Source organism: Bidens hawaiensis, unplaced genomic scaffold, assembly GCF_021521415.1.
Source record: "Bidens hawaiensis isolate Kalapana, Puna unplaced genomic scaffold, B.hawaiensis_p1.1 tig00008064_1, whole genome shotgun sequence".
Lineage (NCBI taxonomy): Eukaryota > Viridiplantae > Streptophyta > Magnoliopsida > Asterales > Asteraceae > Bidens > Bidens hawaiensis.
The window spans coordinates 629,008-652,011 of NW_027491569.1; the positions used below are offsets into that span (position 1 = coordinate 629,008).

Sequence of the window (23,004 nt, forward strand, 5' to 3'; positions counted from 1 at the left end):
TCACGTTACAATGAACTTGAACAACTGACACGAACTTGAACAACGATTACAAACCAAGCCGTAACCTAGGACTATTTATACACGACAACTTCGCCTGGCATGTTCAGGCGAAGTTGTCCATAACTTCGCTTGACTAACAAGTTCGCCTGTTAAGCGAACTTGTCAGTAACTTCGCTTAAACATACAAAACATAATTAAACATTACAGACTCGATTACAGACACTAGACTATGAACTACTGACATTATGCACCAACAGACTCCCCCTTGGCAGTAGCTTCATATCTTGATCTTTAAGCACTTGTCTTGTAATCTTCAATCTTGTATCTTCACGCATGCACTCCTTTTCTAACACAAACTGACACAACTCTTTGATACTTCCTCGCTTCGTCCTTCCAAGCAGGAATATAAAAGATTTTCTTCTCATTAAGCACCTTCAGATCAGCTTGCGATAAGTTTACCAAATGCATCGGATCGTAAACTCTTAGGAGCTCTTGTTCATCCTCGTCTTCCATCACTGCCTCTGCTGTCTCACAATCCACATACCACCACTTTAGGTCTTTAAGCACATCCTTGGGCATAAGCTTCATCGGTACTTCTTTCAAACACCGGATCGGTTTATACTTCATGACCATCCAAGGTTTTCCATCAGCTCTCAAACCTCTATCCTTGTCTTCAACAAGTTTTCCCTTCTGCGGTTTCAACAGCTCAAACTTCTTCTCTTTTATACTCTCTCTCCATACAATTTTCTCAATAACTCTAGCCATATTATCGTCACTCCGATTGATTAACCCCAATCTGGCTAAGTCTTTCACTTCACATTCCGGCAGTGTATTCAACGACCTTAACATTCTTTTAAAATACTGAATGCCGTCATACCGTTTAATCACAAAGAGCTTCAACTGCTCATCATAGATCCAGCAAATAATCCCTTTCTTCGCTTCAGCATAGCCTTTAATATTGTAACTCTTCTTAAACATTGTAGGGACCGCTGGTTTCTTCGTTTTGACGAACCACTGGGCATAGCCTTCCTTCCACCTAGGCTGCTCTTCCCATTCAGTCTCATCGATTACTGTCTCATTACCCATATCTGCTTTCTCCACACCTGGAATGTCATGCTCCACATTCTCTTCTACTATTTCACCTTCTTCAACATCTTCTTCAATCACAATCTGAGCTCCAATCTTCTCAATCTCCTCAATTGGCAACACATCATCATCAAACAACACATCATCACTAAACATATCATCATCTAATTCTTTCAAAGCATCAATCACATCATCTCCCATTCCTTCATCATCAACCATCACCACCTCATCACCACCAGAACTGCCAGCCGCACCTGCAGACTCCCCCTGAGCTGTGGAAGTCCCAAGAGCTTGAGTAGTTCTTGGCAACTCACCACCTGCACCTTTCGATGCATTGGGATCATCGTCTCTGTCATTCCTCTTCTTTGTCCTTAACTCGTCGCCTTTACAGCCTGTCTCCCCCTGAGATGCCAAGAACTCCTTCATAGCATCTATAATTCTCCCATGTTCAACCAGGAGGGACGACTGTAGTTGATTCTCTGTTACTAGGCGCTGAATAGCCTGGGTCTGGATAAAGTTTATCCTCGATTGCTCTGCCACGACCCGTTCAAGTGCAGCTATTCTCTCCGGGTCTGAGAGGGTTGCATCGAAATCAAACCTCATGTGAGATGTGTCTTGAGAATACTGAGGTGGGATTTCACATGTAACCGGGACATCAGAAGTAGTTGTGGACGTAACCGCAGGTGGTATCGTGACCGACAACCCTGCAGTTGCAACGACTGTGGACTCTACAAATTGTGCAACCACCTCTGAAGGAGTAAGCGTTGGAGGTGGTAATGACACAATCTCCGGAGTCGTCAGCTGGATAGTAGTGATTGGGATGCCAAAAGCTGATGATGTAGCCACCACGGGAACATCCGCGGCGCTTAAACCTGTGACCTGTAGTGATGTAGGAACAATCGACATACCTGACAGTGCGGGCGGAGCGAAACGTACAACTCTTGAAGTCTCTCCAGCTCCCATACCTGCACCTGTCCTTTCCCGTCTTGAATGTCTAATCAACTTGTGAATATCCTCTTCTTCTTCTGACTCGCTATCATCAACTGTCCTCTTTCTCTTCCCAAATGTTCTCTCTTGAGTCACCAACATCCTTCACGCCTCATCCATAACATCATCAAGATCTGAGTCAGCCACCGTCGTAGCTGCTCTAGTAATACGCACAGTCGAGACACGTTCAACTGGGATCCGAACGTTCTCCTCTGGATCCACCCGATCCATATCGAAGAATCCTTGACCTCCGAATTCTGCATCAAGGTCCACTTCCTCCTCCGGTGACACAACAGGAGCAGCAGGTATAGCTTGAGATGCTCCTGCCTGTTGTGGTGCCGGGTCTCTGAACTCATCCCCACGAGCTGGCACATACCCCGGGTTTATTAAGTACCCAAAGAGTGGAGTATGCCTTGGATGCAGTTCAGGCTTGCTCCTCGCACTGGATGTTCGGCATTGAGCGAATATACGTTTGCTCACACTCTCCACATATCGTATTGGACGTCGTTGAGGCAACTTGGGAGCAACATGATTCAAGATCATCTGAATGAATCTTGGATACATGATGAACCTCTCACGGGCCATCGCTCTTCTTTGTCTATCGATCTCGTAAAAGACCATCTGACTAAAGCTATAACGTTTGTTATAAGTCAGAGCAGTCATTGCTGACTGCATGGTCGCACCCATACCATCAGTGCCCGCCTTCCTCCTAGACATGCAGACTATCATTACGTGCATGAGGAAGCGCCACTGATCAAGTAGGAAACCTTCCTCCGTTGTGTATCGCCCAATGGACCAGAATAGCCCATTCGTAGAAATGCTCCATCGCGGAACGGAGCAACAAACTCTGTAGGGTCATCCCTAGTCTCCTCTCCAAAACGTAAAGCCACCCGTATTTGTTCAGAAGAGAACTGAACTTCTTGATTGTTGACGGTTGCTCGCATAACCGGGGGCTCAACGCGGCAATCGTATTCCACTGTCTGCCAGAAATCCTCAATATTGGGTAAGGAAATCGGCAGAGTCGTAGTGATTGCGTGGAATATCCTCGAGCGAAGGAGGAATGTGATTATCTCGCGGTAATCCTCCACACCACTCGCTTCCGGATCTAAGGTGATGAACATGTTGTGACCCGGGAAGAATTGCCTCTGATTATCTCCGTCATCTCCTCCAGCACCTCCAGCACCGGCAACAGCAGCCATATCTGCAACAAACGAAGCAAGTTAGATAAACGTTAAGGTATAACACAAGTTCGCTTGTTACCATGAGCGAAGTTGTGATAAAATCTGTATAGGCGAAGTTAAAGTTGGGGCGAAGTTGGGAACAACTTCGCTTCATCTTTAAGTTCGTCTGATAAATGATAAGTTAAAAAAAGGTCCAGGCGAAGTTAATGTTAACTTCGCCTCAACACAACATCGCCTCAGGCGAAGTTTAGACTCAGGCGAAGTTACGGATAACTTCGCCCAAACCTTAAGTTCGCCTGAATCTGAAACGACAACAGTAAGCAGAATCTAAGTCGGAAAATCTGATGTTTCGGTCAATTTTGACGATTGAGGAGCCTAAAACACATGATATTAAGAGTATCTGGATGATCGTTTTGTTCATGACCACGTAAAAACAAGTTTTGACAATCCGGTAATAAAGGTCGATCGACCGAGGTCACGAAACAAGTCGAAACGACCTCATATTAACATCAATGAACATTGATTATACGATATGATGACCCAACAAACCTATAAATCTGTTTGAAATCGAAGAAAGATAGCAAAGATGAATCGACTGATAACTTCGCGAAGTTATCGAGAAGTTCGCTTAGGTTTTTGTAGACAAGTTCGCTGAATTTGAAAAATATGAACAGTTTGACCTTTGAAAATCCTTATATAGGGACGATGTTATACAGGCGAAGTTACGGTTAACTTCGCCTAGGCGAAGTTATTCACAAGTTCGCCTGCTTAACAATTTCACCTATATTTACAAAATCAGACCTTATAATTTGAACATTTTTCAATTAACTTTTAAAACTTCCCTTTAAGAATTAAATGACACGATCAAGTCCAAGTAACCATTTATAAAAGCATACAACTACATAAAAAGAAAACTTTTAACAATTAAAGTATAAGGGATCAAATTTCAGTCTCGATAGGGACTACTACGTTTTAGAAAAGATCCGAACAGGAATCATACTAATTACGTGACTGTCACATAGATCTGTGTTTAGCTGTATTATGACATAAAGAGACAGGTTGTAAGCAGGTAAATAACTTAAGATGGTTTTCATCGTTTCTGTGATACGATTTAGGTTCAATTATGCCTCAAAATTTAAGTGGGCAATAACTCAGAGATTATGATGCCTCCTATCTATTCTCAAAGCATATTTGGCTTTCCCCAAGTCACCCCGAATTGACCTCGACCCATAGTGTCTGATTAAGTTTGTAAGTACTCTTCATCTGCTTCCCGTTCTCTTTCTTACTCCATGATTGAGAAGACTTGACATTTTCAGCTCTAGAATGTTTTCATAACTCATAATTTTTTATTTTTTTTTATTTTTTTTTATTTTTTTATTTTTTTTTTATGATAAACATTTACATAGACTTCAGAGTAGTAAACAACTGCAAGTCCCAAATCTGGATCACTGCAGTTTCTTCACACACTATCTTTACGGGAATCAGAACACGTACGGGCTCGTGTATGACTGGGTAATCGCTTTTCTGCCTATCATTCGGAAAGATATATATGGAGAGATGCAAAACTCGTAGGGAGTTTCCACGTAAAATCAAGTAGATTTAGTTTGTATCACATCTACTTTTACGCACCATAAAAAGCTACCATGACATACAATAACTGTCCTAAAGCCTTTTAAGCCTAATAACTTCACTAGTTAAGCACACAGAATCAGCATATTTATCATTTTCCAAGGTTGGATCAATTTTCTGTTAAACATAGCAAACGAACTTCTTACGAAGTAGCAGACTTGAAAAATAATTTCATTTCCCTAAAAAATTTTAACATTAATCGCCCCGACCAAAACATACCAATTGTAGGTTCCCTGGACGGATCGCACGAGATATCTCGGTCTACTTAGGTGCGGAATCCCTGCGTAGATCGTTACGAGTATAGAACACGAATCACACGAACACACGAAACGAACACATGTTATATATTATAACTCAAACACGTGATGTAATATCACTGTTACAGACTCTCGTCCTCACGTTACAATGAACTTGAACAACTGACACGAACTTAAACAACGATTACAAACCAAGCCGTAACCTAGGACTATTTATACACGACAACTTAGCCTGGCATGTTCAGGCGAAGTTGTCCATAACTTAGCTTGACTAACAAGTTCGCCTGTTAAGCGAACTTGTCAGTAACTTCGCTTAAACATACAAAACATAATTAAACATTACTGACTCGATTACAGACACTAGACTATGAACTACTGACATTATGCACCAACAAGGCAAGAACTTCAAATCGATCTAATTGACCAAATTAAATCTGCTCAAACTCAAGCAATAAATGAAAGCAAGATCTCCGATGAAAAACGTAATGGCACCATGGACTCGCTCGTCAAAGGTGACGATGGTATCCTTAGAATGGGAAACCGGATTTGGGTAACGATCATTTGGAACTTGTGTGAGAAAATAATGAATGAAGCCCATAAATCCAAGTATATGATGCACCCCGGTAGTGACAAAATGTATCAAAACCTTAAGTCGAACTACTGGTGGAATGGGATGAAAAAGGACATCGCTTCACATGTTGCGAAATGTCTAACTTGTTTAGAAGTCAAGGCTGAACACCAAAAGCCTTTGGGATTACTTCAACAACCCAAAATTCCTGTATGGAAGTGGGAGTTGATAACCATGGATTTCATAACCAAACTCCCGAAAACGACTCGACAACATAATGCTATTTGGGTGATCGTCGATAGATTAACCAAATCCGCTCACTTTATTCCAATCAACGAATCTTACTCAATGGATAGATTAGCGCGTATTTATGTGAACAACATCGTTGCTTTACATGGAGTACAGCTATCTATAATCTCTGATGGAGACAGTCACTTTACGTCTCACTTTTGGAAAAGCTTCCAATAAGCGTTAGGCACCAAGTTAAACCTTAGCACCGCCTATCATCCATAAACTGAAGGGCAAAGCGAAAGGACAATTCAAACATTGGAAGATATGCTTCGAGCTTGTGTGATAGAATTAGGCGGAAGTTGGGACGACCACTTACCCCTAATGGAATTTTCATATAATAATAGCTATCACTTGAGTATTCAAACCGCACCATTCGAGGCGTTATATGGTCGAAAATGTAGGACACTCGTGTGCTGGTCTGAAACCGAAGACAATCAATTGTCTGGACCCGAGATAGTCCAAGAAACCACCGACAAATTTCTTCAAATACGAGAGCGACTTAAGACGGCACGTGATCGCAAAAAAAGAGTTACGCCAATGTCCGTCATAAGCTGTTAGAGTTTAATGTTGGTGATAAAGTTCTTTTAAAAGTCTCGCCATGGAAAGGCGTAGTCCGTTTCGGCAAGAAAGGCAAACTAAGTCCTCGATTCGTTGGACCCTTTGAGGTACTCGAACGAATTGGTACTGTCGCTTACCGTTTGCGACTACCCGAGGAAATGCAAGGGATACATGACGTATTCCATGTTTCGAATCTGCGTAAATGTTTAGCCGATGAATCTCTTTCGATGCCACTAAAAGATATATAAATTAACGAGAATTTAAAATTCATTGAAAGACCAATTCAAATTGAAGATTCGAAATTTAAGAAAATTAAAAGACGAACATTAAAAATCGTGAAAGTAAGATGGGATTCCCGAAGAGGACCCGAGTATACATGGGAACTCGAGTCCGAAATGAGAAAGAAATACCCCCACTTGTTCTCATAAGAAATCTCAAGGACTAGATTTATTTCAAGGTGGGGAGGATGTAACTTCACGTAAATTTCAGGCCAAAATTGACAAGTTTTCAAAGTCAAGGGACCAATTCTGCCAATTTCCAAACCCCAGGGGCTGAAATGAAAAATCTGTTTTCTTGACCTATCGCGCTACGCGACAGGTCAAGAGAGACACCCATCGCGTACCACGATGGGGTGTCTGACAGATAATGACACGTGTGCCACGTGGCACACGGTGGCAACGCCTGCCACCACGTGGCAACACGTTCGCCACGTGTAGCGGCGCCTGCCACATGTCGACACGTGGCAGGTCTAGTGGGTGACTGGCCAAGCCTATGTCGCGGTACGCGACAGGACTCAGCAAAGACACGTCGCAGTACGCGACGGGATCCAAATTTTTGCTATAAATAGCAGGCCACGGCCCACGGGTTCTTCACAATCTTACCTAAAAACACACACATTACTCTCTCACTAAGCCTCGAAGTTCGTCCCATCGACCTACCTCGATAAACGTGTCCCGAACCTCGTTTTCCGTGCCCTATACCTCGATAAATGTGACCTTCCCCGACGACATTATAAACAAGGATAAGGTGATGTCCCGACATCCCAACGACCATCTCGAAGTGTGTGTCGACGAGTGTAAGGAGAAAGAGTTTGCAAGGAAGGAGTGTTGATTAAGCGGCGTCGAAGTGCTGCCCAAGTGAATAGGGTATTTCTAATACAAGAAAGGTAGGTATAATGCCCGACTAAAATAATAATAAAATATTATAAAGGCTTAATGCCCTAAGTCGGAATTATACTCGATGACTATAAAAAAAAATAACAAAGAAAAGAAAAGAAAGGAATATATATATATATATATATATATATGTATATATATATGTATATATATATATAGGTGTGGTTATATATAATTCTTTGTTATAAATATTATTTAAGATTAATTTGTAATCTTAAATAATAAAGAAAAGAAAACGTTTCTTAAAGAAGAAGAAACGTCGGGTTTTATGAATAAACTAAAGGTTTACAAATATTACTTTTCAACTAAAGGTTTTAAAGTAAAAAGAGATTATGAACTAAAGGTTCATCGAGATAAATATGACTAAAGGTCGTAAGCCGGATCGTGTATCCGACTAATGAATGTTATACTCGTACTGTATGTGTGAAATAGCGAAGGAAATACTAACGGACGGTGTTGGAAGCCGATCCCATTGAAAAGGTGAATACGCCCCACTTTTACAAACTTGTTTTCAAACAAACCTCCAGCCACGATGGGCCGAACCAAAGTTTGTTCGAGTGAGAATGACCTTGTGTATATTTATGTTACCTAAATACGTCGAAACGCTGCGGTGTTTTGCTGAGGTGGCTAGTGTAGAGACTCGAGTTTATGATGATTGTTTAACTTGATTATTCCTAAGCCAAGATGGGCCGAGACTTACGTGGTCTCGAGGGGTGATTTAGTAAAGAAAATATTTTTAGCGTCAGCATATTCACCAGCATTCGTTACTGACGTATTTTATAACATTTTGCAGGTAATCAAGAATAAGGCTTGTGAAGACGAAGAGGCTCAAGTATCCGATGGCTCGGATAATTTTGTTAAATATTAAAATACGATGTTTTTGTAAAACATATAAACAAGTAACTTAAACGAGACTTTCGTCTCGTCTTTTGTGATGTAAATATTTTATAATATCGATCCTTAAGTTTTATAAAGTCTTCCGCATTAAACCGTAACTCTGATTTATTTACAATTGTGGTACCAACTATTGATCATACTTCTAGGCCTAGAATGGGGGTGTGACAGTTGTATTTATAAATAATGAAATGCAAATGTTGTATTTATAAATAAATGATAATTTTATATGAATTATAAGAAATCATAACTTATTTGAATCAAATACAAAAACATAAAAAGACTAACAAAGATAAATGAAAAATTAAAATATTTTATAACTTATATCATGAGTACAATAATAAGCAAACAAAGAAATTAGTATTTAAATCAACAAAACAATTTTACAATTTTGATTCAACAAAACTTAAATCTCAATGTTGATTCAAAAGATAAACTTTATCTAAGACATTTGTTACACATCAATAACCGTAATGTTTATTACTCTAAAATAGTACCCATGTTTATTTACACATCAATTTAAATATTTGTTGCACATCAATGTTAAAAAGATGAACAATATCCAAGACATTTCTTTTTATAAGTATATTTTAAATTTATGTTACAAAACAAATTTTTATGACAATCTAAAATCTAAATTTAGTCTTTCATAATACTATAATTAATTGATCTTCAAAATAAAGTCCTAATCAATATTCAATAACATATTAATTTTCATTCAAGTATAACATATAGTTGATTCCTAATATATATCATTTAGAAAATTAGGCAAAGCTTTCTCATCCATTTTTTTATAACTCCTTTGAGGATAAATTATGTTAAATAGTTATTAAATACATATAATAATAATAATAATAATACTGTTTTAATAGATTGTGTTCTGTAGCTGTATTGTTTTACCTATTTAGATAAATTGCATCTACTCGGGAGATTAAACTTTTCGTCATATTTCGTACATACTAATTTGGTGGTGATGAAAATAGAAATCTAATTTTGTTAAAACTTAAACATATAGTCAACTATATGTTGTTTTATCGCGAGTGAAGAGTAGAGACGGTGTTATAATGATTATTAGACAAAGAAGAAAAAAATTACAAATAAAACTACAAATGTCGTTTAAAAGACACTATTTTGTAATTTATGAAATTCTCATTTTTAATCTATCTAATGATTGTAAAATGCATGTTATTTTCGGTTTAAAGTTATGTTTAATAAAGTTTTTATTTTGTTACCGACATTATTAACATTTGTATATCATCTTCTCGTCTCCACATATATGTATGAATTTATGTTTTCCACTTTCATATTACCGATGGATGTTACATGATTTATATGTTTCCGCCCGTGGTGCCCATGGGTCAATAACCTAGTAGATAATATACATCTTTGATTCTTTAAATGCATAATGTATGAATGTTGCAAGTTATAAAAGCAATGATATATTCACTTTAAAAAGTGTTGTAGGTAACAATATGACAATCAAAAACCTAAATTTAGTCTTTTATAATACTATAATTAGTTGATCTTTAAATTAAAGTCTTAATTAATATTCAATAACATATTAATTCTCATTCAAGTGTAGTTGACGTATAGTTGATTCGTAATATATATCATTCAGGAAATTAACCAAAGATTTCACATCTAGTTTTTTATAACTATTTTGTGGATAAATTACGTTAAATAATTATTAAATACATATAATAATAATAATTGTTTTAATAGATTGTGCTCTTTAGCTTTTATGTTTCTTTCAATGTGTATTCATTTAACCCGTTTCCTTTGTAGCTATATTTGTTTTACCCATTTAGACAATTGTATCTACTCATGAGATTAAACTTTTCATCATATTCCGTACATGTTAATTTAGTAGTGATGAAAATAGAAATTTAAATAAAGAATTAATTAATACCAATCAATTTAAAAGTGTAACATAATTTAAGTAATTTTATTTAATATAACAATAATTATGGTAATACGATTATTATTGATATAAAACGAACAAATGAAAGTTTAGTATATTTAAGGGAACGGTTATTATTGATATAATCGTTATTATTGAGGTCTATATTAGAGCCCGTGTTACACACAGTTGAAAATATGAAAATAATAACATAAAAACTTGTAAAAAATATAGTTAATTGTAAGGCTCCGTTACCGGTAACCCTACTTTGGTGTTGGATTTACTCATAAACACAGCTCTAAATATCAGAGTTAATTAAAACATTTACGCGGAATGTAAAACTTTCATAAAACATTACATAATTCATAATTTGTCTCAAAACATTCATTGTCTTTCCCATTAAAGCATTAAAGTTAAAACATCATAAGTCTTCAGATGCCCGACTCTTGTTCAGTGCCATGTGCCTCCTCAAGCAAGCTGCCTCATCCTACTCACCTGCGTGCATACTAAAAGTCAGCTACGCTGAGTGAGTTCTAGATAATCACATAATCATACCATTCACATAACATTATATTCTTTCATTCATACTTTCATACTTTCATACTTTCTTACTTTCTTACTTTCATACTTTCTTACTTTCTTTTGTATTAACTTACCTTCATATCTTACGTTATAAAGAGCATTACGCCCTACATTCCTCGAGTATTATTGGGGCTCGGTACCCTCTTTCCTCGAGTATTATTAGGGCTCGGTACCCTCTTTCCTCGAGTATTATTAGGGCTCGGTACCCTCCTTCCTCGAGTATTATTAGGGCTCGGTACCCTCCTTCCTCGAGTATTATTAGGGCTCGGTACCCTCTTTCCTCGAATATTAGTAGGGTTCGGTTCCCTAGTTCTCGAATATTAGTAGGGTTCGATTCCCTCTTCGTTACCATACAACCATACATCATACCTCGAGTATTATTAGGGCTCGGTACCCTTTCCGTAACCATACAACCATACATTATCATTTCTTTCTTTTATTATCTTTATCACGTTCATACACATAAACATACATAACATACTTACCTTATACATAGCGTTACAACCTGACAGTACGTGCAATATCCGAAGATCGTTCACGTTCCATCAAGCAATCATTCATGCTTTCATATTATTCACACAAGGCATACACTTATCTCTTAGGATAAGCGTATTAACAAACATATCGAGTATGCACACAGCCCCGAAAACATAACACATAAATGGGGCTAGAAACTCACCTGAACACGGTTACGTTCTCCGTTGATCGTAATCCCTTTCTTCAGTTGTGCACGGCTGACTGTATAACAAGTATACATATCAATTTAACTATCACTACTTATAACATCTTTCTAGTCTTAATTACTACCCACAACGAACGGGGGTCCTGGGGCAGCGCCCCTGGCAGCGGGGTCTAGGGGCGGCAGCCCCTAGCGGGGTCCAAGGGGCGGAGCCCCTGGCTGGGGTTAAGCTGCCAGGTCAGCTTGGAAAAATTTTATTTTCGATAACTGCCTTAACACATTTTCCATTAGGTTTTTAATTTATTTTCTAAACGAACTTCACTTCAAGCGAAGTTAAACCTCGGGCGAACTTGGCTTCAGGCGAAGTAATCCTTAGGCGAACTTGGCTTCAGGCGAAGTTAAACCTTAGGCGAACTTGGCTTCAGGCGAAGTTATCCTTAGGCGAACTTGGCCGTAGGTGAAGTTAAACCTTAGGCGAACTTGGCTTCAGGCGAAGTTATCCTTAAGCGAACTTGGCTTCAGGCGAAGTTATCCTTAGGCGAACTTGGCCGTAGACGAAGTTATCCTTAGGCGAACTTGGCCGTAGGCGAAGTTATCCTTAGGCGAACTTGGCCGTAGGCGAAGTTATCCTTAGGCGAAGTTACGCTTGAAGGCGAAGTTACGCTTGAAGGCGAAGTTCATCAGGCGAACTTAATCTTGCAGGCGAAGTTATCGCGCTGCAGATCTGTTTGCCCATAACTCCTTCGTTTCTTAGCCAAATAACTCGATTTTGGTACCCACGGAATCGTATGATCGGCGCCTACAAAACCCAACCATCAAATCGGCCTAAAATCGACGTTTTAGGGGTCCGATTTGGGCAGTTTGGGTTTCGGGTCCGGTTAACCCATCCAATCCTAACCATTTTCAGTAATATTAGCTTTGGTGGATTTGTTCTTACCTTACCAACTCAGATCTATCAACAAAATCTCGGGTCTCGGCTTCGAATCTTGATCGGTTAGAATGTGTGTTTTGAGTGTGTGAAGAAAGAAGGTGGAAATGAAAGGTTGGGTTTGGGATGGGATATTTATATCCCTCTAAGCCCACGGACCCGAGGCCCATTCTCATTTAACCCATCTTACGCAATCTAAGCCCAACTCCCTCCTTACTCGACATTAAATAATTAACAACGTGAAATCACTAAACATAACTTTCTTTATTTATAATTAAAATTTTAGGATGTTACATTAATTTTTTCAAACCCGGGTCATAGTTCCAAATAGGGGTGTGCAAAGGTGGAAACCCGACCAGACCCGCTTAAAGACCGACCCGACCCGATAACCGAAAATTACAAATTCTTGAGACCGAAGATCGGACCTTATATGGTGGGTCGGGTTTCGGTCTTTCACCGGTTCGGTTTTTCGGTCTCGGGCTAATGACCGAACCCGATTTTAGTTCCAATTTCAAGCTCATCTTGTTCAATCTTGGTGTGAGTTTAAAGGCAATAATTTCATCAAATCTAAGTGCATATGCAATTATGTGTTCTAGATGATAACTAATTCACACACAAACATGATCTGCTTCAGCAATTCAACGTCAAATCTTCAGCTTATTCAGTGTCATTTTTTGTTGTTCTTCATCATTATTCCAGGTACAATGTATTTATTAAATTATTATCCTTTACTCAAATTAAATTCATCATCACATAGACACAGATGCATGAATATTGTTATTAAGCAATGATTGTTGTTCAAACTTGCTAATTAGGGAATCTATTAAACAAACTATATATTTCTGCAACATATTTTTGTATGTGCACACCAACTGTTTGACGAAATGTCTCACTCAAGTTATGTTCATAATCACCTGCTTGGTTGATCGTCGCAGTTTGGTAGATGGTGGAATTGGATATTGGAATTTTATATACGTTCAAGTAAGCCTCATGAATATTTTTTTTAGGGTTATGGTTCACGTATCCTGGCTTTTTGATTGCTAAAACCGGTTCAACAGGTTTTAGTCGGTCTTCACCGAACCCGACCCGAGACCGATTGGGCAATATATTAAAGACCGAATTTATAGGTTTGTAATTAGGGTCGGTCCGGGTTTGGGTTTTTTCGGGCCGGTTCTTCGGGGTTTTTCGGGCCGGACCTAAAGGCTGCACACCCCTAGTTCCAAATCCATAATAATCTAGCTAGTATCTGAACTAAAAATATACCAAAACATATTTATAATATAATAATACAAAAGAACAATATGGTACCAAATTACCAATTAAAAGTAAACAATAACCCACAACCTTCATCTCCTTCAAGCAATATGAAATTTGAAATGAATGATCAACTTTGTATTGTGAGTCTCTTGGACTTGCTTGGCTGCTACAAATTCGAATAATAAGGTATTACATCATGAATATTAGTTAAACGGTAATTGCATCATTTGAAATTAAAAGTGCAATTCTAATATAATTAATATGTTATAAACAAAATGGATTTGTATGTTATAAACAATTACAAAAGTTTAAATAAACATATATGTTATATGAATAACATGTAAAATGATTCATAAGATTTTATTTCCGATCCCAACATCACATATAACATCTTTTGTCTTAGACTTAATAATTAATTTTGAAACTGCACCGTCAGCACTGTTATAAATATCCTCGATGTTCCTCTTTAGATTTGTTAACAAAGTTTGCCTCGACAATTTTCATATGAGTAGCAATGTTCTTACCAAAGGATATCCTATCCTTCATAACAAAAGAGAAGTTAAAAATACAAAAGTAACGGTCCCATATCACATATATTAAACATACAAATTAAAAGTTTCCAATATTGCATTGACGGTGTCTTAGAATTGGATATCACCATTGTTAATCTGGTTTAATTCGGTCATTTCAACCACTCAAGTAACAAAAAAGAAGCAAGTATATTAATCTATAAAACAAATAATATTATAACAGTTATAATATTATAATACCACTTCGTTGTTAAACCTCTATTTCAAACACTCCAGAAACAATACATCATTAACAAACTTATCAATATTTAAACACGTTGCTCTTTCAAAATCGTTGTCGACCAAGAGGAGTAAGTATTCCTTTCAAAACATAGCATTCCAAAACAGATGTAATTTTATATAGTTTAAAAACCGTGTGAGTTATTTTTAAAACAATATTACATAACATTAATAAAGAAATCTAATTTGTGAATTATGAAAATGTCAGAAGTCATTTATTTAAAAATCTCTTACATAAAATTAAATTTAAGAAAATGTTTAATTATGGATTATGTATTAAGTTAATATATAATAAATAATTAACTTGTTTGTTATATATTAAAATTTATATCGTTAGATAGTTTTACAAAAAATAATACACCTTTATTTTAAAATTTAAAGTGTCATTAATTGGGATGCATATTTTGATAAATATTATTGATTAACATTTAATAGTACTAAATGTGGGTGATGTGTATTATTGAAAGTTATTGAAAATATCATTATGTATTATGGAAAACTGTAATCTATATTTATAGAAATTATAGAGACTTGGTCAACATATTAAAGTTTGAGAAAATAATCTATATTAATATTGAATAAAAACTTAAACGAATAATAATGCAAAAAAATCTATATTAATATTGAATAATAATAATAATAATGTTGTGAACAATATATGTAAAGTAAATAATATGAAATTATGAATGCAATAAAAACATTTTAATGTTTTTCGTTACAAAAATTCCATTAAAATGGATTTAGTTTGAATGTAAGCTATTTAAGTTATTCAAATTTGATTTTTTTTTAACAAATAAAGAAATTCAAACTATATAATTGTAATAATGAGATTCTTAAACTAAGATAAATATATATATTTTAAATTGTACATTTTCAAACTAAAATATAATAATATTTTTTGTAAACTACGTATAGATGAGTAATAATCGGTTTCTATAATACCATTTAAATGTGTATAAATCTAAAAATGTAAATTAGAAAAGATGAGAATATATTTCATCCTGATTTTAAGCAAAAATTATGCTTATGAAATAGTTTCATTCTTTTCTCATCCAAAAATTCCTAAAATTAAGAAAAAAACAAATCAAAACTATGAATGTGCATGACATATATTAAGACAACCTAAATCATGTTAATTATCCGTATAAAAAATATATAAAAACACAATAAAATTAAATGTATAATATTAATCAAGGGAAACTTGTGTTCACAACTTACAAATGTAAATTAGAAAAACAAAATGAGAATATTGTTTTAAGTCATCCTCATTTCAAGCAAAGAATCATGCTCATGAGATCTTTTACTTCTGTCATAAAATTAAAGAAAAAACATCCTAAAACTAAAACACAAATCAAAACTATGAATGTACATATTTAGTTTTCCGTTGATCGACCATAATACCCAATATACCACTTAACAAACTTCTTCAACCAGGTTGCCAAATTCGTCGTCGGCTTATACCCAAGTTCCCGTCTAGCCAAACTTAAATTCGCGTGCGTAAATGGAACATCAATATAACAATCAACGACCTATTCTCACCAAGCCACACATTATGCTTGGGGATGCAAGTCTTCCTTACATAAGCTTGAATTTTGTTACCCTGATACATTATTATTAACATTAGTGCAAAATTGTATGAATAATATAGTAAAATTAATGAATGTGTAACAATACCATTTCGTCTTGCAAAATCATTTCTATCGACCAATCTTCTTCGGGCTTTGAATTGTCCTTGAGACGCCATAGTTTCAAAATACGCACCTTTAGAACACAGTTACTGTTAAGCACATCCAATCGATTCAACATTATGATGTTTGTTGGCTCCATTTTCATGGTGGTGAAAAATAAAAATAAACAAAATAGTAATTTATGAACACTAACTCTTTTAACCAAAAAAATAAAAAACAAAATTACTTATATAAGCACAACCAGAAATATAAACCTTACAAACAAACAAATTGGTTTTTGCTAAATATGGTGTGATCGTGTAAGAATTCTTGTGTGAAAGTCATGCTATTTATACACAAGTAGTAAAGAATTCAAATTTTAAAGTCTTGCATAAAGAAGGAAGTCATTAATGTAATTAATTAAAAACATAAATTTAGGGATTTTGAATTAGCTAAAACTATGGACGAAAATTTGTAGGTTGCGTCAGAGGATTTTCAAATTTTGAAATACTTGAATGTAGTCTTGTTAAATTATATTATAAAGACAAAATAATTAAAATTGATATCTTTAAATCTACTTCATATTTCAATCTACAACATTAACTTGTTAATGTAGAAAACTAAGTTACTAATTACTTATTAACATTAATATTATTAATCATCAATGCTTTTAATTCCTATATCTAAAATTGATTATCAATTACCATATATCTAAAATTATAATAAATTATGGTATATTAAAATCCTGAATCATATAGTTGAAATTTATAAAAATAGTCACCATAATATAATTAATAAGCAATTGAAAGTAATTCACATAAGTTGTGCAAAAATAAGTTAGTAATTTAATTTCATAATTTTTGTAATCCTTAATTAAATGGTTGATTTTTTCCTAATATACACAAATTGATTACAGATCTTAACTTATACTCCAATAGTTATATTTTTAATTAGTCAATGAGTCAAATTTCATAAATCTAAAATTAATACAATTTTAGTAAAATTAAATCCGTAGTAACGTTGACCGGTATGAAATCAATATATATATATATATATATATATATATATATATATATAATTTCAGTTGAATCAAAATACAAAAAATAAAACTTGATGATTTAATTGACCGGTAGTAACGTTGATGGATTGTGAAGACAATCATAGGTAGGCCGATATGATACAGATAAAACGTCCGGTGGGTGAACAACTTCATCGATGGTAGACGGTGAATTTGCCGGATAAATGAATTAAAGGTAGAGATCCGTGGAAGAGGATGGAGACGTGAAAGAGAAGATAATTGATTTGGTTTTTATGTTAAACTATGACTTGTGTATACAAAATAATAGAAGTAGTATAAATAATAGAAATTGATATTAATAATTATAAATTGCATTTGAATCATTATTTTAATCATTGAAGAGATTAAAAAGAATTAATTGTATATAATTTTAATTTATTTTATTCATATAAGAGAAGTGCTAGATATACATGAAAACTTTAACAAACAACCAATAGGAATAGGCCAGTTGACTTAAACTCTTTTGGTTTAATAGTATAGTTAGATTGATAAATATGTAACTTAAATAGTTTAATTAGCCCAGACTATTAATTAACAAAACGGTTTAGGCCAAACCCATTAATCGCGGCAAAAGAATTTCGGCTCAAAATTTTCTAGTCCAAATAACCAAACCCTTTCCAAAAACTCAAAAACCGAAATTTTAGTTTCCGGTTCTGTTTTAGTTCAAAACCAAACCATTCAGGAGCGGGCTCAAGTAGTTTCTTTTGTATTCGGGTTACCGTATATATTATGATCTTACTATAAGTAGAAAATTGCTTGTAACGCTGCACAGTTTCAGTCTCAAATCTCCCAAATTCATTCCGTAAGTCAAATGCCTATAAACCCTAATTCCTCATTTTCTTTCTTTGATTCTCTTCACAATTCAGATTCAATTTCCACAATTTCATTCAATTCAACTTTCAATTGCTGTTCGAATCTTTATTTTGAAATCATCGCATACAAATGATTGTTAATTGTATGTGTTAGGGTTTTGATTTTATCAATTGTTAATTAATAGAATTCTTATGATTTAAGTACCAATTTACACAATTGACTTGTGAAAAATTAGGGTTTGTTGTTTTAGGGTTAAAATAGGTCTGATTATTATTTATGTTTGTAGGTGATTGATTATGAAGAGGACCATGCCGGCACAACTGTTGGATATATCATCAGATGATGACGATAAACCGAAACAGGATACTGTCAAACGACCCAAAACCGAGCTTACGGTTATCACTCCCACCAAGAAAGTATTATCTCAAGGTACTTAATTGTTACCGGTGATTTTTGAACACGCGATGTATATGTATTTTGAATTGATTATTATTATGCAGACTTACTGATAAGAAGTGCAAAAATGTATCAAGAATACATGAACGAGATCCCGATTCCGGCTCAGCGTGGGTCAGTTATATCGTTCACTTCATGGAGTAATTTAGCAAAGTCGATGAAACAGATGTATCGACAACCGTTGCATTACTTGACCAATGTTCGTGTGAGAGAGTGGGACCAGATGAGAAGTGATGCAGCAGGTGGTGATGAACCGTTGGACACTGTTATTCATCCGTGTAAAGCTGAGACGAATATATGGCTCATGGAAGAGGTTCATCGGCTCACAACGTCGCATCAGTTTCTTGCTAATTTGTGGTCGGCTGATCCGATGTACAATGCTTTTATTGATTCTGTTTTTCCCCAGTTATGAAGGTTGTTTCTGTAATTTTCTATTGCTAGTTGACTTTGGCAGTTGAATATGGTAGTGTAGTATGCAGATTTAGGATTTGTGATGTTTTATTTTCTGTAGCTTTAATATCCAACTGTGTTTGTTTGTTTGTTTGTTCACCTAATGTAGTTTACAGTTTGTTTTTAATCTAGTGAAAAAAGTTGCATAGATTGATGTTTGGTGGAATATTAGTTGAAACCGTCCAAACCAAAGGAAACTGGTCCATTTGAGATTAATATGATTTTATTCACGGTCGATTGGATGATTTAACAGCCAGGTTGACGTTTTGAAACTTGAAACAAGTTGTGTAAACCGAATCTACCGTTTATTTGATCTTCATTTTTATAATATGAAAAATATGTTTTGGAACTTGAGACGAACAGAGTAAACCAAACCTACCGTTTTGGTTTAAGTTTCATTTTTACAATATGTAAGTATGTTTTCGAACTTGAAACAAACCGTGTAGAAATGTACTGTTTATTTAATCTTCATATTTGATATATGAAATATACGCGTTTATGTATGTGTGATATTCGTAAGCACAAATTGGTTCAAACAGTGAATTTTAACATGTTATTTTATTATTAATAGTTCAGCCCAAAATTACTGGAATCAAAACACCCTTAAAGTTGATCTGCAAATAATAATGCATTAAACTAAGTGGTACAAAATAGTAAATATATGTCGTATCAAGGGTAAATCTCCCCGAAAACAAATAGTTATTCGTTTTATAAACGTTGTGTTCCTCGGTAGAACAAATACATCAACGTGAGGACAACAAATCGATATTTGAACTACAAAGGATATGTATAGCATCATATAGTATGAAGAAAAATATAAGAAAACTTGGGTAAAAATCAGCAGCTCTAGCTTTGGGTGTGAACCGTGACGTGAGTTTTTCTCTCAACAAATCGTTACACGAGCAATACTTTGGATATCTTCTTCATATACACAACCAATGACCATAAAGCTAGCCCAGCTGACACATATAGCAAAGCAACACCAGATGTTCCCAGTAACCCTACCTCCGTAAAACTGCAAATTATGGTCAGAAAGTCAAAACATTGACTTTTTTAGAATTAAGAAAGTATTTTTGCATGCAAACCTGGAGTCTCTAATTGCAAGAAGAATGGTTAATGAAGTCATTTGTATGGCTGTTTTCCACTTTCCCAAATTATTTACAGCAACAGCCTGAAAATCATGCATTATATTTACACACGTACATACACGTACATATACATGTATATATAAAGAAGATGTTAGAAGAAGTGTATAGGAAGATACCCCTGAAAGTTTACCACCCTGTGAAGCAGCCCATTCTCTAACTGCAGACATTGTTATCTGCAAAATAGGTTGTGAAACGTTCATCAGATACCTAAACATCGTTAAGGTTAATTGATTGCAAAACGCAAAAGACAAGTGTCCCAACTTATATTCCCACTGTCTAAAAAGAATTAAGCACTTTCCTTGTATGATAAGTTGTTCAATTCACTTTTAACTTTTTGTGCATGTTGATAGCCATGATTGCTTGAAAGCAGTTGTTAAATCACAGGTTTCCTTCTTTTTTTTCCTCATGAAGGGTATTTTAGACATCCTAACAATTCTAACACGCTATGTGCAGGGTCAAACATAAGATACATTTAACATGTCAGGTCAAACATAGAATATATTCTCGCACAATCCAAATGTATTTAAAAATCTAAAGTGAATTTACACTGACATATACCTAAAAAACATGATGGAAACGTTATGTTCATGCCTAATGAAAAGTATCATGAAAGAAAATGAACTTTTTTGCAACGAGTCTACATGTGCCATGTGCCAACAAACTAATAATAGCCATTAGCCTAACTTGCAATTCCTTTATAATGCTGAAGTCCATCAATTAGTTCAAAGAGAAACAAAAAACATCAATTTCTCATATTCCAATTTATAAGGAAAAAGAAGCATCAGGTTGAGTTTGGCAGCTTTGCCAATTTATGTTTGGCAGATTTGAGCTAATGCCAAAGCATCTCATTTATGTAATGTGTACACCATTAAAATAACTGTTATTCACAATATGTCCTCTAATTAAAAGTATAAACTGTTATATATCTGCATTAACAATATGTAAAGATGAAGCATTACCTCTCTGCCTATAACTGCAATTGATGGTACAGTCAATAACCAAGGCAATTCTCCAAGCATAGAAGCTTCTGGAGGTTTTGTACATAACAAGACCAAAGTAGTAGCAACCATAAGCTGCACACAGTAAGCATATATGTTTAAACAAATTAAATGATTGTTAAACAAAACAGAAACAATAACTAACAGAAAAGAAAATGAATGGAAGAAACAAAAAACGGATCAAGTAAAGTCATACCTTATCAGCCACCGGATCCAAAAACGCACCAAAGGCGGTTCCTAAGTTCATCTAAAAACGCATCAAACAAGATAAGTTGAACGGAAAATGAAAGTTTGCTTAATCTTTATTAAAGTTCAAAGCATAAAATGCGTACTTTTCGTGCAAGATACCCATCAAGCCAATCTGTAATTGCAGCAGCAATGAAGATTCCTGTGGTAGCAGTTGTCCCCAGCCGACTATTCATATAAAAAGCTAATAACATTCAAAAAAACAGGTCTGTTAGTAACAAAACAGTAATATCAGGTTCCTCCTGATCATTTGAATCTCAACAACACCAAATGCATCATGCCACTTTTAACCATAAACAAACACTCAATATAAAGTCCAAATTCACAATACAAATTAACTCGAATACCAGAATTTAAAGGTAGCTTATCTTGACATTCACAAGTTCCACAGATTATCATGTATCATAAACAACAAGACAGAGAAACCATTAGCAGAATGCTGCAGGTTAAACCGTTTTTCTCATCGGCTAAAGTAACAAACAGTTAAAACTTTAAAAAATAAATATTCAAAACCACAACATGCATCAATTTGAATACCAGATTTAAGAGGTAGCTTGTCATAACATACATAAGTCTCGCAGATTATTATCTACCATAAAAACACCACACGTTAGCAGAACGCTGCACATTAAACATCTCTTCTTACATTACATTAACATGTAATAGAAAACAGAATGACACTAAATAAATACTTTATACCACATAACGGCTGACACGAATTCGAGTAACAAACATTCATACTGGTCTACATACATTATGAATTATATGCAGCAAGCTATAACAGATATACAATCAATATGAAGAAGACAATTGAACATAACCTAGCATCGTTTGAACCGAAAACTATAAACATCTGATACGAATCAATCAATCAATCATTTAACCCTACATATCTCAAATCAACAAAAGATCTAATTACACATTTATCAAACGAAATTCACAATTATACAAAACGCATAAAAATAATCCTTGAAACTTGGAATAAAAGGCGAACGATGACGTACTGGTAACGATAACAGGAATGGCGACAACGCGTCCGATGGTTAAAATCGTCGGCAACGTGAGCAATTTATTCGTCGGAATTTGTTTCTCTTTCTCTTGCTTCTTCGATTTGTGGTTTTCCGGCGATAATGCACTCAATTTTTCACCTCCGTTATTATCATTATTATTTACCGATCCCATGGTCACACTACGAAACCCTACCTTATTATTAATATTATTATTATTATGTCCTCCACCAGCTCGAGCACATACGCCGTTGGTGGAGGGAAATGGAGGAGGCTACGACGGTGTCGAGTTTAAGGAGGTTAAAGGTCATGGTGGGGAGGTAAATGTGAAGGTTAAATTGGGTGCGCACCAGGCGTTTA

The 23,004-nt window shown here is 35.2% G+C and overlaps 2 protein-coding genes across 2 annotated transcripts; one reads left to right on the forward strand and one right to left on the reverse strand.

Moving 5' to 3' along the window:
• Window positions 1-18,293: 18,293 nt before the first annotated feature.
• On the forward strand, window positions 18,294-19,374 carry LOC143636830 (protein RDM1-like). Its single transcript, XM_077104322.1, has 3 exons — window positions 18,294-18,328; window positions 18,626-18,768; window positions 18,840-19,374. Exons 2-3 carry the CDS (start codon window positions 18,636-18,638, stop codon window positions 19,205-19,207), a joined length of 501 nt encoding a protein of 166 aa, XP_076960437.1. The 5' UTR covers window positions 18,294-18,328; window positions 18,626-18,635; the 3' UTR covers window positions 19,208-19,374.
• A 515-nt stretch (window positions 19,375-19,889) lies between these two features.
• LOC143636831 (CDP-diacylglycerol--glycerol-3-phosphate 3-phosphatidyltransferase 1, chloroplastic/mitochondrial-like) lies at window positions 19,890-23,004 on the reverse strand. Its single transcript, XM_077104323.1, has 7 exons — window positions 22,642-23,004; window positions 21,724-21,821; window positions 21,588-21,638; window positions 21,353-21,466; window positions 20,510-20,566; window positions 20,331-20,416; window positions 19,890-20,260 (listed from the first exon to the last, which is right to left on the reverse strand). The coding sequence occupies exons 1-7, from the start codon at window positions 22,817-22,819 to the stop codon at window positions 20,140-20,142; spliced, it is 705 nt and encodes a 234-aa protein (XP_076960438.1). The 5' UTR covers window positions 22,820-23,004; the 3' UTR covers window positions 19,890-20,139.

Coding starts and splice junctions, on each gene's coding strand:
- LOC143636831 (XM_077104323.1), bottom strand. CDS start 22,819: ATGGGATCGGTAAATAATAATGATAATAACGGAGGTGAAAAATTGAGT. Junction 21,822..22,641: donor CATTCCTGTTATCGTTACCA/GTACGTCATCGT, acceptor GAATGTTATTAG/CTTTTTATATGAATAGTCGG. Junction 21,639..21,723: donor ATGGGTATCTTGCACGAAAA/GTACGCATTTTA, acceptor ATGCGTTTTTAG/ATGAACTTAGGAACCGCCTT.
- LOC143636830 (XM_077104322.1), top strand. CDS start 18,636: ATGAAGAGGACCATGCCGGCACAACTGTTGGATATATCATCAGATGAT. Junction 18,769..18,839: donor CAAGAAAGTATTATCTCAAG/GTACTTAATTGT, acceptor ATTATTATGCAG/ACTTACTGATAAGAAGTGCA.